General features: G+C 53.7%; 2 protein-coding genes and 1 long non-coding RNA gene across 6 annotated transcripts in view; 1 reads left to right on the forward strand and 2 right to left on the reverse strand.

Annotated features, from left to right (window-relative positions):
• IPO9 (importin 9) overlaps nucleotides 1–4899 on the reverse strand; it is a 46239-nt gene extending 41340 nt beyond the window's left edge. Inside the window, exon 1 of one of the 2 annotated variants that reach the window (XM_030844328.2) lies at nucleotides 4703–4899. In XM_030844328.2, the coding sequence (XP_030700188.1) occupies nucleotides 4703–4865 (163 nt within the window). In that variant the 5' untranslated portion in view covers nucleotides 4866–4899. Of the gene's footprint in view, nucleotides 1–984; nucleotides 1090–4702 lie in introns of those variants that run through there. The other variant, XM_030844327.2, reaches the window with a different exon arrangement.
• Nucleotides 4900–5057: 158 nt separating this feature from the next.
• On the forward strand, nucleotides 5058–7452 carry LOC115846001 (uncharacterized). Its single transcript, XR_004036729.2, has 3 exons — nucleotides 5058–5167; nucleotides 5298–5443; nucleotides 7234–7452. It is a non-coding gene; the product is annotated as an uncharacterized lncRNA (long non-coding RNA).
• Nucleotides 7453–8544: 1092 nt separating this feature from the next.
• Nucleotides 8545–19159, reverse strand: part of NAV1 (neuron navigator 1) — a 211635-nt gene continuing 201020 nt past the window's right edge. For all 3 annotated transcript variants that reach the window (XM_060284640.1, XM_030844397.2, XM_060285096.1), the window contains 7 exons: nucleotides 18720–18955; nucleotides 17920–18074; nucleotides 17692–17763; nucleotides 17059–17255; nucleotides 16484–16602; nucleotides 14887–15084; nucleotides 8545–13032 (listed from right to left, as the gene is read on the reverse strand). In XM_060284640.1, the coding sequence (XP_060140623.1) occupies nucleotides 12937–13032; nucleotides 14887–15084; nucleotides 16484–16602; nucleotides 17059–17255; nucleotides 17692–17763; nucleotides 17920–18074; nucleotides 18720–18955 (1073 nt within the window). In that variant the 3' untranslated portion in view covers nucleotides 8545–12936. The remainder of the gene's footprint in view (nucleotides 13033–14886; nucleotides 15085–16483; nucleotides 16603–17058; nucleotides 17256–17691; nucleotides 17764–17919; nucleotides 18075–18719; nucleotides 18956–19159) is intronic.

The following is a 19159-nucleotide window of genomic DNA, read 5'->3' on the forward strand; positions in this document are numbered from 1 at the left end:
CTCACAGGATGAAAAGCCAGAAAAAACCCTCAATTGCTCTGACTTACTTTAACTCTGATCAACACCACTGCCTTATCCACTGACGACTTCTGTGAAGTAGGAACAATCCTACTTACAGATATTCACTTAACAGAGATCATACGATATTCTTTGATGAAGTATAACTAAGTATATCCATAAAGAAAAAAGTCCTTATATTTTAGTGTGTGTTGGGGGATTTCCAGTTTTTCTGAAATTAACATAATTTCTTTAGAAAGCATTAGAAAGAACAGCTGAATAACTTACTTTGGAATGATTAAGGCAGGGAAAATACAAGAGACACAGACAGACAGAGCTGTTTTATTCTGTCTTGCTTGAAAAGGACCAATTACAGATTAAACTAAGATTCAATCTGTGAAGTTAGGCCAAAGGGGGACATTCTCAAGTGGGCTGTATGAAGTTAGCTTTCTAAAGCCATTTTCGTTAAGAAATTTAATTTCTCTAGTTCCCTTTCCCAAGGTGAATAAGGACAGACCTGTTGGGTTAACCTGGGTTTGTACCCTGACTCTAAGTGGTTCTGGATTAACCTTTAATCCAACCCAAAATGGTAGCCTCTGACTTCCTAAGGAATCTTTTGCTCTCTCTCCTTAATCATGCTCTAGCCTTTTAGTCTCTGCCGCCCTCTCTGGTTTTCCTCACTCCTCTTTCTCTCATTTCACCCCACTTGGCAAAAACACGATCCTTCTATAACTTGGCTGAGAAGGGAAGATCCAAAGGAGAGCATGGAGGAGAAAGGATAAACTGAGAAACACATGCTCCTGGTCTTAAGGGTCGACTGGAGACATGAGGCTTGGACAGTCAGGAAGGCTCCTACTAGGAAGAACTGGGGACAGGGACTGTCTGGGAAGGAGGGAGTTCTGAGGAGAGCTCTGGAGAAGTCCCCCTTTCTCACAGGGTTTTTCACAAAACCACAGCTGAAAGGAAAAAGAAAACTGCACCACTGGCCTTTTTCCGAGCGTGGCCGCCTTCCGCTCGGCTCAGTGCCCGCCACACGCCCAGGAGTGCGTCTGGATCCTGGAGGGCTCCCTTCGCAGGTGACAGTGCTTACGCTACACTGGAAGAGAGCCAGAAAAGCGCCCATGAGAACCAGAAAGCAAACTTCCACCAGCAGGATCATCTCTCTAGGCACCTAAGATGGGGAATCAACACAGATATCTCGGCAGCGTTGGATGTCAGGAAAAGCGAGGGAGAGATAATGCCCCCTCCCCAGCTCAATATAATGGTGGTGGGAGGAAAGAAAAAATGTATCTTCTGTGACACATCTGCTGGGAGCAAGACAGAAGAGACTAAGTCAAGGCCAAATGTCTTCATTTCTAACAGACACAAGAAGTGACTAAAAGAAGAAAGTGACCTGGGGCCTAAATCTAGTCATATAAGAAAGGCTCTGCTACACTGGCTGGCCTGGAGAATTAAAGCTTCAGAATGGAAGCAACACCTTCCACCGCTCAGGTGAGGCTGCTCTTAGAGGACGGTAAACAGAGAGGAAAGAAAAGCAAATAACTTCGCTCTAAGATGTAAAAAAAGTCAAGCATAAGTACACCAAAAAAAGAGAGCTGACATTGTCAAAAGTCACGATCTCACAATAAGTCACACGAAAAAGAGCTCATAAAGCTGAGGAGAGAACATTAGACTTTGACGTAAGAGACCTTTGGCAGTTCACAAACTTTCCTTCTCTTTAAATACTGTGTTCATAAGATGCTTGATATGATCCCACCTAGTAAACAAAATGGAATTAGAAGAATGCTCTAACAGATCAAACAGACTAATTCTTACTTTACTGAGGCAGAGCTAAATTCCTACAAACCCTGTTGATAAAACTCAAACTCTCAGTCTTCCTAAGGAAACAAAAGGGTACCAATGCTCTGTTGGAATACTGTATAGCAGAGGAACCTCCAACTTTCAAGTAATAAGTTTCTCAGTTCAGGATGTGAGTGCTGTCTGAAGAAGGTGGCTAGTGGCACCATCTTCTCTGCCACTGAGCCCTGTGAAATAGGCTTTCACTAGTCAGAAAGGTTTGCTGGGTTTCCCTCAGAGTCCAAGTGACTAGGGAAAACAGCAAGCACAGGGACTGAAGAAGACCATCCCAGGAGAGCAGGCTGGTGGGCGCAGCCTATCTTCATCCTTTCAAAATTAGCCCACTGTACAAGTCAGGTGGGTCTCTGACATACATACCGTTTCTTGGCTTAAGAGGACAGGTTCCCATTCTGGGAAACATGGTAACTGATAATAGGCAAGTTTTTCCCGGAAAATACCAGCTGGCAGACTGAATGACCTGGATGTACTTTGGGCTCCGGCACCTCAATTTTCTAAGATAACTGCTTCTTAAAATCCCCTCTACTCCAGAATTTGGTCAGAGCATGGCCACCTCTCTTATCTGTCCACTTAACAGACAGTTGACAGCTGACCTGTGTCTTTCCCCCCAAATTAAATTAGAAATTGTTCCCTTTGTCAAAGGGAATAGATGGGTTAATCTTCAGGATCAGTTGGGACCAGCCTCCCACGTGAGGCAATAATAAGGCTCCTAAAGACAGTGTGGCTGTTTGAGGGGACAGAGGGACTAGACACAACCAGATCTGGTTGTCATCCAATCTTGGGCCTCTTGGAACCAAAAAAGGATCGAAAGAACACACATAATAATAGACACCAACTCCCAGATCCCCCATCAACTCCAAGTTTTAAGGAAATGTGTTTCCTAGGACCAGAAAGCAAGGTTTCTTCTACTAGGATAAAACTAAAACATGAAGCAGCTCCAAAGGCGTGGAAAAGATTCATTCACTTGCAGGAACGGCTGCTCGCCTAGGCCTGCAGGGTGTTCTAACAGTGGGAGCAATGCCCTGCGTGCGTCCTCAGGACAGACTGCTGGCTAAAGCCGGGCTGGGAAGGCATGTACTCTGCTTTCATTAAAGGAAAAGAAACTGGTCGCGCAAAGGAAATGTGTGACATTCAGACTGAAGAGAAGACAGGAGGTGCTCGGGACCCCACAGCTAAAAACAACTTGTGAAAGGCCACAAGAAGAGGAAAGGAGAGAAGCAAGGTACTGTATCTGAGGAACGGATCACCATCCGCCATCTCAAAAAGAGGTTACTGAAAGGGGTGGGTTTCTATAGTTTTTCAATAAACAAAAGAAATTAGACTATTTAAAAACACAAACAACCCCCAAAGGGTCCAAAGTACCACATTCAACTCCACAGACTTGATTCAACCTTGCACATCACATCCCAAACCTGTGAGTCACATGCCTTCCTACTGGGTCACCAACAGCAGGCTGCCGTGTCAAAGCCTCTCCACGGCTCGCAGCACACTGGTAACAGGTTGCCGGTAACTTATGGGGCGTGTGTGTGAGAGGGAGAGAGAGAATCTATTCCCATCAGTGGCCTAGATCAAATGCAAAATTCTGCACTTCTGTTTAATTTCTTATTTTGAGACCCAAAAAGACGAAGTAGGACAGTAGAACTTCAAGAAGATCTCAAGAAGATGATAACTGACTTTGCCTAGATGAGACCATGGTGTTGGCTAGAGTCGAAGGGATCAGAGCCCAATCGGAGCTGCTGCTGGACAGTTCAAACACGAGCGAAGGTTCACCTTTTGTAGGAAAGCACCAGACCTATGCCTGGGGCACCTTCAACTTTATTCAAGTAGCAACTTGAATGTGATGAGGTTCCTTTGCTCTGTCACCCTTTCTCCTTCACACGCAGGGGAGGCAGACACGTTAGCGTGCATAAAGGAATTTCACCTAGTAGGCTGTAATAACTCCTACAGGTCAATCTGTGCACAGCTCCTCTTATAGGATCTGACATTTCACAAGACAATGACAATTACAACTGGGCCTTCAAAATGGTCCTTAACCTGCTAGATCCCAAATCGCAACGTATTTCCAATAGAGATAATTTAGTTCTTCAAGAGCTCTCTCATGCTGCGAGAGAATATAAAATTAAATTTAAGTGAGCTTTGTCTTAAGTTCTTTTCAATAAAAACCCTCAGTCCATAGGCGGGCCAACTCCTACGGACACTCTGAGAGGTGGTGGGACCGTCCTGCGGAGCTGGAGGAGTCCGCAGGTTTGGAGTTCTGCCACTGAAGCCCCGACAGGCCAGACGTATTCCTGACATAAACCCCGAGCGGATTTCCCTCCTCCTGTTTCAGGATCTAATGCTCTATCGGAGCGTGGCTGCCCCGGGCCTGGAGAAAGGCCCACTCGGCAGGAACTGAAGGACAACCTCAAGCCAACGGCTTGTTTTCTCCTCCATCACTTTCAAGCTTCCAATAGGAGGAGGGGGACAAAGACACAAAGACAAAGGACGATCGGCTCCTCCGAACAGTGCCGGCCGCTCCGAAAACCGGCGGGGACGCGGCGGGGAGGGGAGGCGGCCGCACAGGCATGACTGATTCCCGGGGAAACATGTGGAGGCCCCGCCAGGCCCCCAGCTGACAGCCGCGCCCAGGCCCACCGTCCGGCGGAGAACGCGCCCCCGCCCCAGCCCCCGCCCCCACTCCGGCCTCGCGCTCCGGCCCGGTGCCCCCGGCCCCGCGCTCCGCCCGGCCGGGCCCCAGCGGCCCCAGGCCTCCCCGGCCCCCGACCTCCCCGGGCCCAGCCTCCGGCCGAAGCGCGGCCAGTGGTCAGCGCGGCCCAGACCCGCCGCCCTCGCGACGGCCCGCCTCACTCACCCTCCGTCACCTCCAGCACCTTAATCTGCTCCTCGGCGGCCGCCCGCACCTCCTGCACCGGGGACAGGATCCCCGTGAGCGTGTCCACCAACGCCTCCTTCAGCCCCTGGGCCACCGGCCCCGGCAGCCCGGAGGCCGCACCAGCTGCCGCCGCCGCCGCCATCTTGCTCCGCGCCGCGCGCCAGCCCCGCGGCCCAACCCGCCGCCGCCGGACGGCTCCTGCGCGCGGCCAATCCGCGACGCCGCGCCTGCGCACTGGCCGGGCAAGCGCGCGGGGGCAGGGCCGAGGCCCGAGCCTCCGGAGACAGCGCCACCTGCCGCGGGAACGAGAACTGCACCGTCTCCGCAGGAACCTGGGCGGGGGGCCAGGAAGTGGGGTTTCTCCTGCCGCTTAACGGCGGCTGAGCAGCCTTGCCGGGAGCGCAGCTCGTGACCTCTGACTCCACATGCACCGGTTCTGCACGCGTAAGATACTAAGTCAGGAGAGGGTGGGATGGGGATGGGTGGACGAGGCTTTAAGGAGAGGGTCGGAATTAGCTTCTCTTTCAAACCAACCGCTTTTGCCCCGAAACAAGTGAGAATCTTCATCTCTTAGCCTCAGGAATCCAAAGGTCGGGGGAAGGAATCTGCGTCGACTGGGCAGTGGGGAGTCCATTGGTTTTTCAGGTGGATGAACCAACCTCAAGGTTGGACCGTGGCTGGCCAGGAAAGAGCGGCGTGGGAAAGGGAATTCCGTCCAGGGTAAGTGCTTACAAGTCCTGTTGAGAATAAGTCCTACTAGCTGAGAAAGTATAAAGTTTTTTTCCAGGGAAACTATGGCTGGACCTTACAGGGTGGAGGGCTAAGTAGTTAGTATGGCCATCCCGGGCTGCTCGGGGACATGGCTCAAGATGCAGAGACACTCCTAAAGCCTGGAGCAAGCGGAGAGGATTGTTGAGAGAGGGGTTAGCAGTGCAGGCAGGGCAGGGGCAAGCACGCGGCGGCACAGGGATGGGGCTGTCGTTGGAGTGCCAGGGTCAGAGCAAATGGGAACAGGCATTTCTTAGTAAGCTGTTCAGGTTAAGTGTCTTGAAAACGTTTCTAGGAACCACGACTCCTTCTCAAGTGGCAAAGAAAACCAGTTAGCGATTCCTAGCCCAGTTCTAAGACTTCAGAGGCTAAGCTGATCACAGGAATTAAGTCACCTCGGCTGAGTATTCTTCCGAAAGAATGATTCCTCGATTATTTATTTTGAGGAGAGCTCTAAACCCACTTGCCACCTCCTACTAGAGGGCAGAGGTGGCTTGTGTCACCACAATTTCGTGGGGGAAAGATGCCCTTTTGGACACCACAGTTCCACAGTAGGGCAGAGTAGGACTTCCTATTTTCCTTCTTTCAGTGGCCAGAAGCAGAACTCTATTAGAACAGCTTCTTTTCTCAGAGGTTTAGTCACTTTTACCCCAAGAAGAAAACTTAGGCAAGTCCAGAGGGTGGTATGTTTTCAAACATCGAGGCAGTGGAGGGAGGATTCAAAGAGCCCCGAGGTCTGGGCTGGACGTTTCGAGTTCTGGTGAAGGAGGCTGCGTCCAGTCTGCAAGCAGGACCCCACCCCACCCTCAACCAAAGGGGCCGAGAGGGTCCTGCTTAGGGCTGAGGATCAGATATCCAGGCAGCTGGCTCTTACCTCTGGGTTTGGCAAATGACCTTCCCGATCAAAGGCACAGGCCAGAAGATAAATGGAAACAGAAACCAGACAGAGGGAGCTGGAGAGAGCAATAGGGCAACACAGAAGATAGCTTTATTGAAATGCAAATGGCGTCAAACAGGTGACTCTTGGTGGGAGGAGACATGCCTGATGGACAGAGGGCCCAGGTGAGGGGCCTCCGGCAGCGATGGAGGAAGGCCTCTTCTGTGGCCCGGCATGGACTTAACTTTCAACCACTTTGTTATTTAAGATGAATCACCGAGGGCACGGCCCAGCTCTCTTTATGATTGTTACCGCAACTATGTACAACGGCTCACTTTCTCTACATCAGATATAAAGGGGGGTAGGTTGAAAGAGGGAGGGCCAGTGATAAAAACCATAAACACAGACACACACACATATCCAGGTTTGGGGGTTTGTGCACAATAAATTAAAAAAAAAAAGTGTTACAAAGATTCCTGCCCACCTTCCACCTGAGGATCGCCATGCGTTTGAGAAACAAGATTCCATCACACAAACAGCACTGCCTAAAACGGGGACGGGTGCGTTAGGGACAAGGAAAGGAACCCAGCAGGGGCTGTAATTCATTTGAGAAAAAGATTGTTCTGTTAAAAAAAAAAAACAAAACACCAAAACCCAAAAAACAGCAAGTGGGAGGCCCTCGCACAGCAGTGGCCCAGAGACGGGCTGGGATGGGACTGGGATGGGAACCCCTGCCTTCCCATCCACATCTTCTGTCTGGAGACACAAGACATGGCCTGGATGCGGGGAGAGCCCGCAGGAGCTGGACAAAGGGCCCGGGGTGACTTTAGTGCAGCGCTTCACTCGCCTTCTCGTGCTCTTCCAGCTGCTTGGTCCCCGAGCCCAAGAGGCCCAATGCCAGATGGTTCTTCGTCCTCCACCCACAAGTGCTCTCACGAGGAAAACGGACAAACTTGAAACAAAACCAGTTGTACGCACCTCATCTCCCACAAGGCCCCACCAGTGGGGGTCTGTGAGTTTGGAAAGATATGAAGCTCCTTTTAGATTAAAAAAAATTTTTTTTTATTCTGTTGCCATGAGTAGTTGTGTGTCCCGGTGCGGAGAGAGGATGGATGACCCCGACGACTTGGTACTCCGCTGCCTCAACCTTTCTCCTGCGGACTGAGCAGGGCCGGGGTGTGTGTGTGGTGGTGGTGGGGGGGGGGCAGGCAGGAGGTTCTCGCAGGTTCTCAGACCTGGCAGTGCCCTTTAGAACTGGGGCAAGGGCGAGGGATGCTGCTAAGAGAACAAGTTTTCATGGAAATGCAAGTCACATTTTTAAGCCATTCTCATCCTATTATATCACCAGAAAAAGGCTGAGTAGACACGTCACCCAGCCGAAGAGCTACCTGGAAGAGCTCTCCCACTACATCCCCCTGGGAAGCCCCTAGGAATCTCAGAGCCATGACATTTCTCTCTGAAGGTTGTGTTTGACTAGGAGATGCAAGCATTCCCCCCTAACTTCTGCCCAAAGGCACACATACCCGTCCTTTCTGTTAAATGAAAGGAAGAACAGAATCATGAGGAAGCACGAGAACACTCTGAAACTAATGTTAAAGTCTGAATTATAACCGAGGACCTTATTTTTGGTCCTAAAGCCCCAGTGTGGGGACTCTGACCCTTGGCTTTCCCTAACACAGTGAGCTGCAAACTGTAGTGTGCAGCAGAATTACCAAGAGGTTTGTTAAAACACGAATCACTGGGGCTTCTCCCCAGTTTCTGATTCAACAGGTCCGGGATGGGTTCTGAGAACTTCATTTCTAACAAGTCCTCAGATGCTGCCAACGCTACTGGTCTGGAAACATATGTAAGAACATATTAAGAAATGAAAGAGGTGGGCGTCAGCTCCCAGTTCCGACGCAGAAAATATAGCAGCACACAATATGTTGTTTTGGCAGAAAGCTATGAATTTGAGTAGGGAATGTCTGTCACGGGGGCCTATCCAATTAACTCGCTTGTCTAGAAGTCAGAATAAATAGTTGAGAGGAGACAAAAAAAGAAAAAAAAAAGAAATGAAAGAGGTGAGAATTCCCTGGCGGTCCAGTGGTGAGGACTCAGCGCTTTCACTGCTGTGGCCTGGGTTCAATCCCTGGTCAGGGAACTAAGATCCTGCAATCCGAGGGGCACAGCCAAAAAAAAAAAAAAAAAAGAGAGAGAGAGATGAATCAAGGGACCAAGTGTTCACTTACTTCCACGACCATGCCTCTCACACAAAACTCTCCGTGGCATAACCACTAAGAACCAAAACACCAAACGGGGAGGATCCAGTACACACAGGCTAATTTTCCACTGTGTTGGTATTTCTGCAGCTTCCAAATTTCTCTTGGTGGCCTCACATTCAGACTATGCCGTCTCTCGCAGGGTCTGTGGCTGGAGCTGACACGCACACAAGGACCCTCAGCAGTGAGCAAGCCAAGGTGGCGGCCCCCTATAGCCCTGATCAGGTTGACTGAGGGCTCATGAATATGCAAAATGGACTCAATCATAAAGGGCATTCTCCTCAGGCTTTGGCCTTCTGGGAACACAGTGTCCCTAAGACCATTTTCTTACGGCCTCTTTGGTGGGGGCCGTGGACAGAACTCACTAGCATCCCATCCGTTGAGGGGGGTTGCTTACTAGTAGACTAGAGTCTACTCACTAGCTTCAGCTTAGGTATGGCTTCCCTTAGGTAAGGGAAAAAAGTATGATGAGAAGTTACATCTGGTGACCCAGATGACTTTAGCCCTAGGAAGAATGCCTCGTCAATGTGTGATTAGGACAGGTGCGCTTCCTCTCCCAAACGCCTTGCAATAAAGGGTCCCTAACGCAGCATGGAGGCTCGCCCTGATCCCAGCTTACGGGGCCAAGCCCCACTCACGCAGGCAACTTTCACCCCTGTGCAGGGTTGGTGTGTGTGAGGTGCTGGTGGGAAGGCGCAGGTCACCGCCGCTTTCTTCCCCCTCTTGGAAAAGTACAGGAAATAAAGTGACCTCAGAGACTGAAGCGTGCCCCTCTTGTCTCAGGGAGCTAGGAGCGAAGAAATGGTGAGATTAGGCCCAAACCAGAAAGCAAGAAATAAAAAATTTTTAAAAAATCACTATTTTGTCTTGGGTCCTTAAGGAGTATGGATAGATGAGTGAGAAGGTTGGTAATTCAGAACCAAAGCTTAGCATGTGACCAAAGCTTAGCATGTCAATCACTAAGGACTCTGCAGTAGGGGCTCCCCAGGGCCTCAGGAAACCCAACTTCCCTGCAGCTTCCCGAGGCTTCGACCACGTGACAAAGATGCTGGGCTGACACTCACGCACACACAGAGATAAGCACCGCAGAGCTGCCTCAAAGCAGAGGTTTTAAAAAATACTCGGTGAAGCTCAGAAAATAGGGAGTGGCAGCAGTCAGCTGCTCTTGTGAGAGAGACACACACAGACATCGGGTCCTCTGCTGGCCTCCATCACCTAGTACTTTATTTTTCGTGCCTAGGCAGGGGCTGAGGACAAATACACTGGACAAAACGCGTTGGTCTCCTTCATCCAGGAACGAGGGGCCGCGGCCGCACCTCTGCCCTGAAGCGGGGCTGGGCGTTGAGCCACGTGGTCTGCTCGCCGGCTTTGGTGAGGAAAGGAGTTGGGGGCTGGGGGGGGAGGGCACACACTCCAGTCCTGGAGAGGCCGGCTTCTTCTCAAGGTGCTGGGCGTTGCGAGTTTAGCCCTGGGACCCAGCTTTTCTTTTCTGAGGGATCCCAGTGGTCTCGACCAAGAAGCAAGGGCGTAGGTGGGAAAGAATGCTGTGGGTCTGCACTGGCCACTCATTCCAGGGTGGAGGCAGTGGGGCTCGGGCTTCAGCTCCAGAGGACTCGGGATGAGCGCCCCGAGGGTCCTAGCACCGTGAGGGGTTTCGGCCTGCCCCGGTCGCCATGTCACCGTGATTCCTGGGGGATGATGCACGCCCACAGCCAGGGGCCCAGGCTCCAGAGGGAAGGCGGAGGGGCAGTGGCACTTCGCCAGATGGGATCCCGCTTCCTGGAGGCAGGCGGCTGGAGACCCGGGCTAAACGCGGCAGTCAGCCGAGAGCAGAGCGGTGGATCCCCCGGGAACGGAGATGAAACGCCGGAACCTGAGGCCTCCAGAGCCAGCCCGCTGAGGATCCACGTAAACTTCGCGGTGGTATCCACGGTGACCAGGGAAGCGGGAATCGCTGTGGGGCGTCTGAGGCAGTTGGAATGGAGGAAGAGGGTCGCCCCTTTCCTTTTTCTCAAGTAGCCAGTTAACGCCCATGACCGAAGGCACTGGCTGGGCAGCACCGAGAACAGAGAGAAAGGCTCAGCCCCCGGGTGGAGACGGCGCTGGGAGCCTGAGCCCGGCCACGGGACTGCAGCCGGGGAGGGGCCACGAGAGGCCAGAGCCCAGAGAAGGCCCGCTCGGGTGTCTCCCCGTCCTTCCAAGCTAGAACGCCCAGCTGCGGGGCTTTCCTCCTTCTGCACGGCAGAGACCTTAAGGCAGTGATGTCAGCACCATCCTTGGACAAGCAGCCTCTTCCCGCTCAGAATTGCATATTTTCCGGCTGAGCTGGGGGTCTCCACGGCTCTAGCAGCATCAGCAGACATCGTCTCGAGCAGAGACGAGCCCGTCACCCATGGCAGCCACCAGGTGAATGCAGAAGCTTTTGGAGGGAGCAATCTGGACCACCTTTTGGACCTAAATGAAAGTCTTCCGATATGAAGATTCAGAGGCAGCTACTCCTTGGTTTGGCGGGACAGAGCGATCCTGGTTAGTGATTAGTGTGCCTGTAGGTTCTGATAAGGTCTTGTGCTACTTGGGGATCTGAAGAGCAAACACTCGGGCCCAGGCTCATCACACATCCCTGGTCTGCAGAGCCCCAAACCGCAGCCTCACCAGGCAACCCAGTGCGCTGGACAGCTAATCACGGGCTTCTCGTTGGCTGGCTCCTGGGGTTTTGGCTCCGTTTCTCAGGTGATCCTGACGGTCCAGAAAACAAGGAGACGTGTGCATTTAATGGAAGTTAACATTTGCCTGCTAGACTGTGAACATAAGGGCCCACGTCCTTTTTTTTTTTTTTTAACCTGGTGACTTGTACACGGTAAGCGCCCTGTAAGTGCTTGTCCGATGAAGGAATTAGGACTGCCGAAACTTCAGGGCAACTTCTGCAAAAAGTGGATCCCTTTGGAAGGCAGATCTCTGCCACCAAATCAAACTCCTTATATTCTGATTGGGAACATCTCACATGGATGTCCACTCCTAAGGGACTAGTCACTTGTTCGAAACCAACAGTAAAGGCCGGCTGGGGACTGTGGATTCAGTTGGGCAAAGCGGTCGCCGTCAGGATAGCGCAGCAAGGGGCTCCACAGGCCCCAGGACAGAGAGACTTCCAGTTTGCGGTTTTCCTCCGGTCCACGGGGAAGCTCAGATTAGATCTTGTATCAGGGTGAGGCGATGCGCTCTCCTCCAGAGGCTGGCTGCCGGGCTCCAGGCAGAGCGTGTGTTTTCTCAAAAGGGACCTCGAGGTCCCTCGTGTCCCGCTGCTGAGCCAATGCTACATGTCCCACGTGAGCCCCAAGGGTGGCAGACACAGTGGCATGGCAGGTGTCTAGCTGGTACCAATCAGGTGGCATCGGGCTCTCCAAAGAGCGGCTTGGAAAAGCAACGTGAGCATCTCGTGGACGTGGGAGGAAATGGGAAAAAAAACAAACCAAAAAAAGAGGAGGAGAATAAATAGGCAAATGGGAGGGGAAAATGGAAACAAAACAAAAAACAAAAATAAAAAGTAAAAAAAGTAGGGTTTATTGACTCATGCGTGTTAAATTAGAGGCTGAGATGGAGCCGGCGGTGCTTCTCTGAAGGCTGTGGTGGCACCACTGGGGTCTGGCAGCTTCTCAGCTCACAGCCGTCTCGTCGGTGCCCCCATGTGGTCCAGACGGCAGGGCGGGCGGCACGCTCCCTGCCCAGGCAAATGGATTTCCTCCCTCCAGCTTCAGCTTTTGCTTTTTTTTTTTTTTTAAACCCTTTACAGATTGATTTAAACGTTTTTAAATCACATGCTTCTTTTTCTGGGCTGCAGCCAAATCTTGGGGTGCGGGGAGAGCTGTTGGCAGTGGCGATGGAACTGGGCAGGGTCCGCGGGAAGGTCTGGGGAGCCACCGCCTCCCCCAGCAGATTCCCCCACGGGGCCGTGTCTCTGAGTTGTCTGTGAGCATCAGTTAGGAACTACTGCAGGCTTGTTTGATGTCTTCTGAACCCCTCCCCAGAAAGCTCAGGAGTTTGTAATTGAGACAAGAAATCAAGGAAAAAGACCCAGGATCATCTTTTCCCCAAAGTCACAAGAGGAGGCCAGGAAATGTACCTGGGGACACAGGTCCACCCACCAGTCCCACCGGGCGTTCTTTAAGGTGCAGCACCAGGAAGCCGCCCCCTCCTTCCACCTCCCCCCTCCTGTCCTCGTGGCCAGAGAGCCAGCGCCCAGGAGGAAGCGGGGAAGAGGAGGCTGCACGCAGCAGTGGCCGCGTCCTGCTGTCCTGCGACTGGCTGCCGGGCCCTCAGAGCGTGGCCTGGAGGTTGGGGTCCAGGATGCTTTCTCGGTCTGGAGACTCGATGTAATTGGCAGCCTCCTGAAGTTTCAGCAGCATGGCCATCTAAAGAGGGGCGGAGAGACAGTTACGGAGAGTTGGGACTTTGGGAAACACAGAAAACCACGCTGTGGGTCTGGTCCTGCGTCTGCAAGGGGCTGAGAGCCCAGAGAGTTTGCGGCTGGTTCAGGAAGAGGCCAAGATGACTGCTTCCATCCTGTGTGTAAGCTCGAATGCAGGGACCAGCCCTTGGGAGTGACGGGCAGGTAGGGTGCTGCTCTGGCCGTGACGTGCAGGGAAGGCCAGAGGGCAGAGCCACCTCCTCCCTGCAAGGTGCCAGCGCTCCCCGGCCAGTCCCAGGAGGAGGTGGGAAGGGCCCAAAAACCGTCTAACAGCTCTCCTTGTAACAGACCACGGCCCAGCGGCTGCATCCAGTGCCCTTAGGACCTGCTTCTCCCTAGTTCCCACCTCATCGCTTCAGCGGGGCCTGAGTTGTGCCACGCGGCACGTGGGATCTTAGTTCCCCGACCAGGGATTGAACCCGCACTCCTTGCATTGGAAGTGTGGAGTCTTAACCACTGGACCGCCGGGAAGTCCCACCTCCCGCCCTTCTTCCCTCAGTTTCCCTCAACACTTCACGACTCGGACTCTCCATTCAGCTAAGGAAGCCTCATTGCCTCTCTAGGGCTCTGCCTTCCAGCCTCCGTTTCCAGGATATTAGCACCTTCCCGATTTAAAAGCCTTTTGACACAGAGGACATCTGTTTTCTACAAGGTCAAAATTTAAATAATACGTCTTAGGACTAAAGTAGAGGAATCTCCTACTCGAAAAGGTAAAATTGCAAGGTCCTGGAGTTTGTGCATGTTAAGTTTTTCAGACCATCTACCAAATCCTCCTCCAAAACAGTGACTGACAAATGCCCCCCCCCAGCAGAACAAAGGTCCGAACTTCCCCACACACATGATTCTGCAAAGGTGAAACAGTTATCTCCTTGTCGTAATACGTGTCTCCTCAGTGATTAGAGAGGGGAAGGGTCTTTTTCTGTTTGTATTGGCCCTTTTTATAAATAGTATTTTTTAAATTAATTAATCTATTTATTTATTTATTTATTTTTGGCTGTGTTGGGTCTTCGTTGCTGCGCGCGGGCTTTCTCTAGTTGCGGAGAGCGGGGGCTACTCTTTGTTGCGGTGTGCGGGCTTCTCATTGCAGTGGCTTCTCTTGTTGCGGAGCACGGGCTCTAGGCACGCGGGCTTCAGGAGTTGTGGCACACAGGCTCAGGAGTTGTGGCTCGCAGGCTCTAGAGCGCAGGTTCAGCAATTGTGGCTCGCGGGCTTAGTTGCTCCGCGGCATGTGGGATCTTCCCGGACCAGGGCTCGAACCCGCGTGCCCTGCATTGGCAGGCAGATTCTTAACCACTGCGCCACCAGGGAAGTCCCTTTATTGGCCCTTTGCATTTCCTCTAGTCAACGCCTGCCCCTTGCCTCCTTTGCCCATTGTTGTTCTGCGTGGCAGTTTTGGGGGGAAGGGTCACGTGTTCTGGGTGTCAGTCCTCTCTTGGCTACAAGCACTGCAGACATGTCCCCTAGTTTGTCACTTGTCTCAGCTTACTTTCCAAGGGCTCCTGAAGCCCCTGGACCGTGGCAGCCCGCAGGACGGCACCAGGGCAAGCACCCGTGGGTCCCACTGCTCTCCTGCTCTGGCCGCCGTTCCCACCTGGGCTCCGCGCGGACCCGGGTCTTTGCTAGAGGACACACACCTTGCTGGCGGGTGACACTGTGTAGCTTAGCCCGGGGTTCTGACGGTCAGAGTTTCCCACCCCCTGGCCTCATGCTTGTCCCGGCCTCCGGGCCCCAGCGGGCTGTGGACGAGGGTTCAGTTCTGTGACACTCTGACTTTTGCCTTAGAGCGGCCTCTACTCACCAGCGGGTCGGAGTCCAGGGAGCTGGGGGTGCTGTCCTTGACCGTCCTGTCTTCAGGGGGCGAAGCAATGCTGTGAGGGCCCACGGTGGGTGGGGGCAGGTGGTACAGCTTTGACTGGTCTTGTTGGGCTGATGGCCAGGGAAGAGTGTCCCGGACCCACTCGACGGGGTCCTCCCAGGCGGCTTTCTGCCCGTGAACCTGGAGAGAAGGAGAAATGTGATCACTGGGCGAGGACCCGCAGATGAGAGGCTTGTTCGTGGAGCCTCCTGAGGGCGTGTGTACTTCCTCAAACCTAAAGTTCGAGGCTCTGATCCCTGTGGGATTTCCTTTGAGTCTCCCAACGAGGGAAGTACAATAAGTTGGCATAAATTGGTAGAAACCATTCTGGAGGATAATTTGGCACACTGCATTAAAACTTAGCATGGACAAATCTTACAATCCCACGATTTTATTTTCCAAGTAAGAAATTCTTTCAGTTTAGTAATACCTCTTGAGAGAAATTTCACCTTTGTTGAAATGAGATATTATCTGTGTAAAAATGATGTAAGTCGGGGGACTTCCCTGGTGGCGCAGTGGTTAAGAATCCGCCTGCCAAGGCAGGGGACATGGGTTCAAGCCCTGGTCCGGGAAGATCCCACGTGCTGCGGAGCAACTAAGCCCGCGAGCCACAACTACTGAAGCCCGTGAGCCACAACTACTGAAGCCCGCGCGCCTAGAGCCCGTGCTCCTCAACAAGAGAAGCCACCGCAATGAGAAGCCTGTGCACCGCAACGCAGAGTAGCCCCCGCTCTCTGCAACTAGAGAAAGCCTGCGCGCGGCAACGAAGACCCAACTCAGCCAAAAATAAATAAATAGATTAATTTTTTAAAAACACAAAAGAGCTTTAAAAAAAATGACGTAAGTTGGAAAACTATTAATAATAATGCAAATTAAATGAAATAATGATACATTGCATCTCTAGAAATCTACCATATCATCAGGCAGTAACACATTACTGCTATGGATAATACGTGACCAGTAGGGTCTAGTCACCACATCACAGGTCATTGGATCATGCCCTAATTAACAGGTGAGAAAACTAAGGAGGTTTTTTAAAAAAATGACATTTTCCTTTCACACCAAGTTCTTATTCTAACTTTTACTTTTACAAGTGTTTTCACGTATTTCATTTGCCTTCGCAACACTGCCAGTGATTTAGGCAGAACAGAATTTATACCACCTCCTTTCTCACACGTGAGGATATTAAACAGTTTAAATAACTTGGCCAGAGTAACATTTTATTAGTAGTTAGTAATGAGCTAAGGCTGTAATCGGGTTTTACTTAATTCTTTGCTCAATTATTTCTCTAACTGCCCTGATCCCTAGAGCAGAGTCAGAAGGCCTAGGGCTGGACACACGGCCCCAGGGTCAGTGGTCATTTAGCGATTCGCTGAACGCTGGCCGAAGGCAGGAAAGCGGTGTGGTCTGTCCAGTGCCTCACGTGACCTGTCAGGAGGAGACCCTAAAGATCTCCGTGGCCCTGTGTCTAACCCTGTTTCTGCTCTGTGAGGTGGGCCAGCCTGGTGTCTGGGCTGAGCGGAGTCGAGGGCGGGCTCACCTTGATGCCGTCCTTGGCCCCTTCCTGCAGGTAGGGAATGATGGAGTTGTTCCATAGGTCAATGAACCAGGTCCGGAAGTCCTCAATGCCGATGGGGCAGGACAGAAAGAAGCAGGGGCCTGGGAAGAGGATGGGGCCGTGAAGACGGCCGGGAACCTTGCTCTCCCTGCTCATCTGCCCCCTTGACTCCTTTACACCTGGCCGAGGGTCTCATAACCACAGGGTTGAAAGAAGCGCTGGGCTGGGCTAAACTGAGACTGACGTCAGGACGGGCGGGAGCTGAGAGCCTGGCTGCAGCCTCGTGAACGATGCCTCCTGGGTGGACGGGAGGTGGGGGAGCGAGGGGAAGCTTTAAGCTCCCCCGAAATCCCTTCCCAGTAATCGTGGGGAAACGAGGGCGAGGGGTCAGCTCTCTGACGGCTGACTCAGGGTGCGGACTGCACTGGGGGGCGCTTGCGCAGTGACTCGGGCACAGGGTCGGTGACTCTATGCGCTGAAGACATGAGAAGGAAAGGGAGTGCCCTGACCCCGGCCCCCAGGTGTGGCGCAGGAGGCCATGGCAGGGCGGGCCATACCGATGAGGAAGTCCGAGGTGCTGTGCTTCTCCAGGAAGGTGTGCAGGTGGTACCACAGCTTGGGCACCCAGTCCAGCACCCGCAGCAGCTCCTCCCTGTTGGCGTTGACGTCGCAGTCCGACTCCACCAGCTTCCTCCTCAGGTAGCGAACCAGGAAGCCGTTGGCGGGCTCCACGTTGTTGGAGAAGGTCAGCATCCTGCGGCCAGGGACGCGAAGGGTGGGGCGGAGTGCGCGGGGGCGTGTCCGGCTCATCCCCCGCGGGCCCATTCCCCCCCCTCCTCCCACCAATGCCCGTGGGGTCCGCTGGACTCAGGGCCGCGGCAGAGCTGACTCTCGGATCGGTGACCCCCCTCAGGTAACCATCTGACCTCACTGGCCTGGACAGGGGGCGTGCGGGCACAGAACCCGAACCTCAGCCATGAAGCCGCACCTCTCAGCTTTACAGTCCTTTCCTGTCTCAGTGGCTCGTCTCCCCCTGCACTGCCACAGCACACACACACCTGCTCTCTCCCCAGCCCACAGGGCTGCGCTACTTCTCTTTCCTCCTGCTGCTCCTCTGGCCACATCCTGGATTGAACTGGTTTACAGACTCGGGTAGGGCTGGAAGGCTCATCCAGGGCCCCAGTCCTTACCTGAAACTCAGATGCAAGCCGTGATTGGGGGTCATTTTCACCGGCTGATTAGTGGTGCCTATGATATAGGGACTGTGGGAAGAGAGAGAAAAGATTTGCGTAGACTTGTCTGAACGCTCGCTTTCTGCCGCGTACCCTCCCCCGACGCCCGTGGAGAGTTCACAGCTTGGGCTGGCCCGGGCTCCCCTGCTGCCCGCCGTGATGCAGCTGGTCCCGACCCCAGCTTACCATTTGTGATACTTGCAGGTCAGGGCCCCGTTGACCAGCTCGCTGATGGAGCCCGCCTCACTCAGGTCATCCAGCAGGATCACCAGGGGGACATCCCCAATTCCCGTTTCCCGGTCTATCTGGTTAGCCAGGTTGGAGAGATACAGCTGCAGATCCTGAAATGAGAAGAGGCAGTGGGTCAACATCGGGAGCAGTGAGCCCCTGGATGAGCCTTGAAGAGGAGGGTTTCAGAGAAGCTGAGCGGGCTCCGGATGCCCTGGGGCCTCGGTTCCTGTCTGACGCGCTTGGACCTGGAGCTACGGAAGACACCACCCCAGGCCGATCAGCAGTGGCCCCTAGAGCCCACAGGGCTGGGGAACACACGCTTTTCTTCCATGGATTTACGCCAGGGACCACTCCTAATGGACGCGCCTCCCCGTGGGGCGGGGGCGGGGGCCAAGGTCTGAAGCCACGGCACAGCATCCGGGGGGAACTGGGGAGGCAGCGGGACCTGGCAGGGGACAGCACAGTAGTGACAGTTCTGAGTGCTTCCCTGACGGAAGCCCACAGTCAGGGACAAATCCTGGAAAGAAAGGAAATGAAAGAGAAGGGGGGCACTGACGAGGCGGGCAGAGGGCCACTGGGACATGAGGGGACAGAGTGTGGACCGCGGTCCCTGCTGGGGTGGGAGCTCCCGGAGGCCCGGGGAGGGAGGAGACTGGAGCAGGGCTGAGATGGGAAAGGGGGTCACCGAGGGGCAGGGAGGTCAAGGCAGCGGCGAGGAAGGGGAGGGAGGACGGGGCAGGCGGGGTGGCGGCCACCTTGCAGGACTGCTGGTGCATGTTGAAGGTGCTGACGATGCCCTCGGTGACCTCGCGGCCGGAGCGCTCTACCAGGTACTCGGCCAGGCGGTTGGTCAGGTAGGTCTTGCCGGTGCCACTGGGGCCGGAGAGGACAAGGCGCCGGTGCTTGAGCAGAAGGCCAATGTAGTGCTGCATCATGGGCTTGGGGATGAGCGTCTCAAACACCAGGCTGTCCACACACTTCTCCTTGAGACCTGGACCCCAGCCCCCGACGGTGTGAGCCTGGGCGGCGCCCTGAGGCTCACCTTCCTCACCCGTGGACCCCGCGGGAACCCCCAGGCCTGGCTCTGGACACGTGGGGCAGGCCGTGCACTGCGGGGGTGGGCGGAGGGGAAGCCCAGGCCGGGCAGAAATGTCCTGCAAACGACAACCTCCCTGGGACAGGTCGGGCCCGGGCT

This window comes from Globicephala melas, chromosome 1 (genome assembly GCF_963455315.2).
Source record: "Globicephala melas chromosome 1, mGloMel1.2, whole genome shotgun sequence".
Lineage (NCBI taxonomy): Eukaryota > Metazoa > Chordata > Mammalia > Artiodactyla > Delphinidae > Globicephala > Globicephala melas.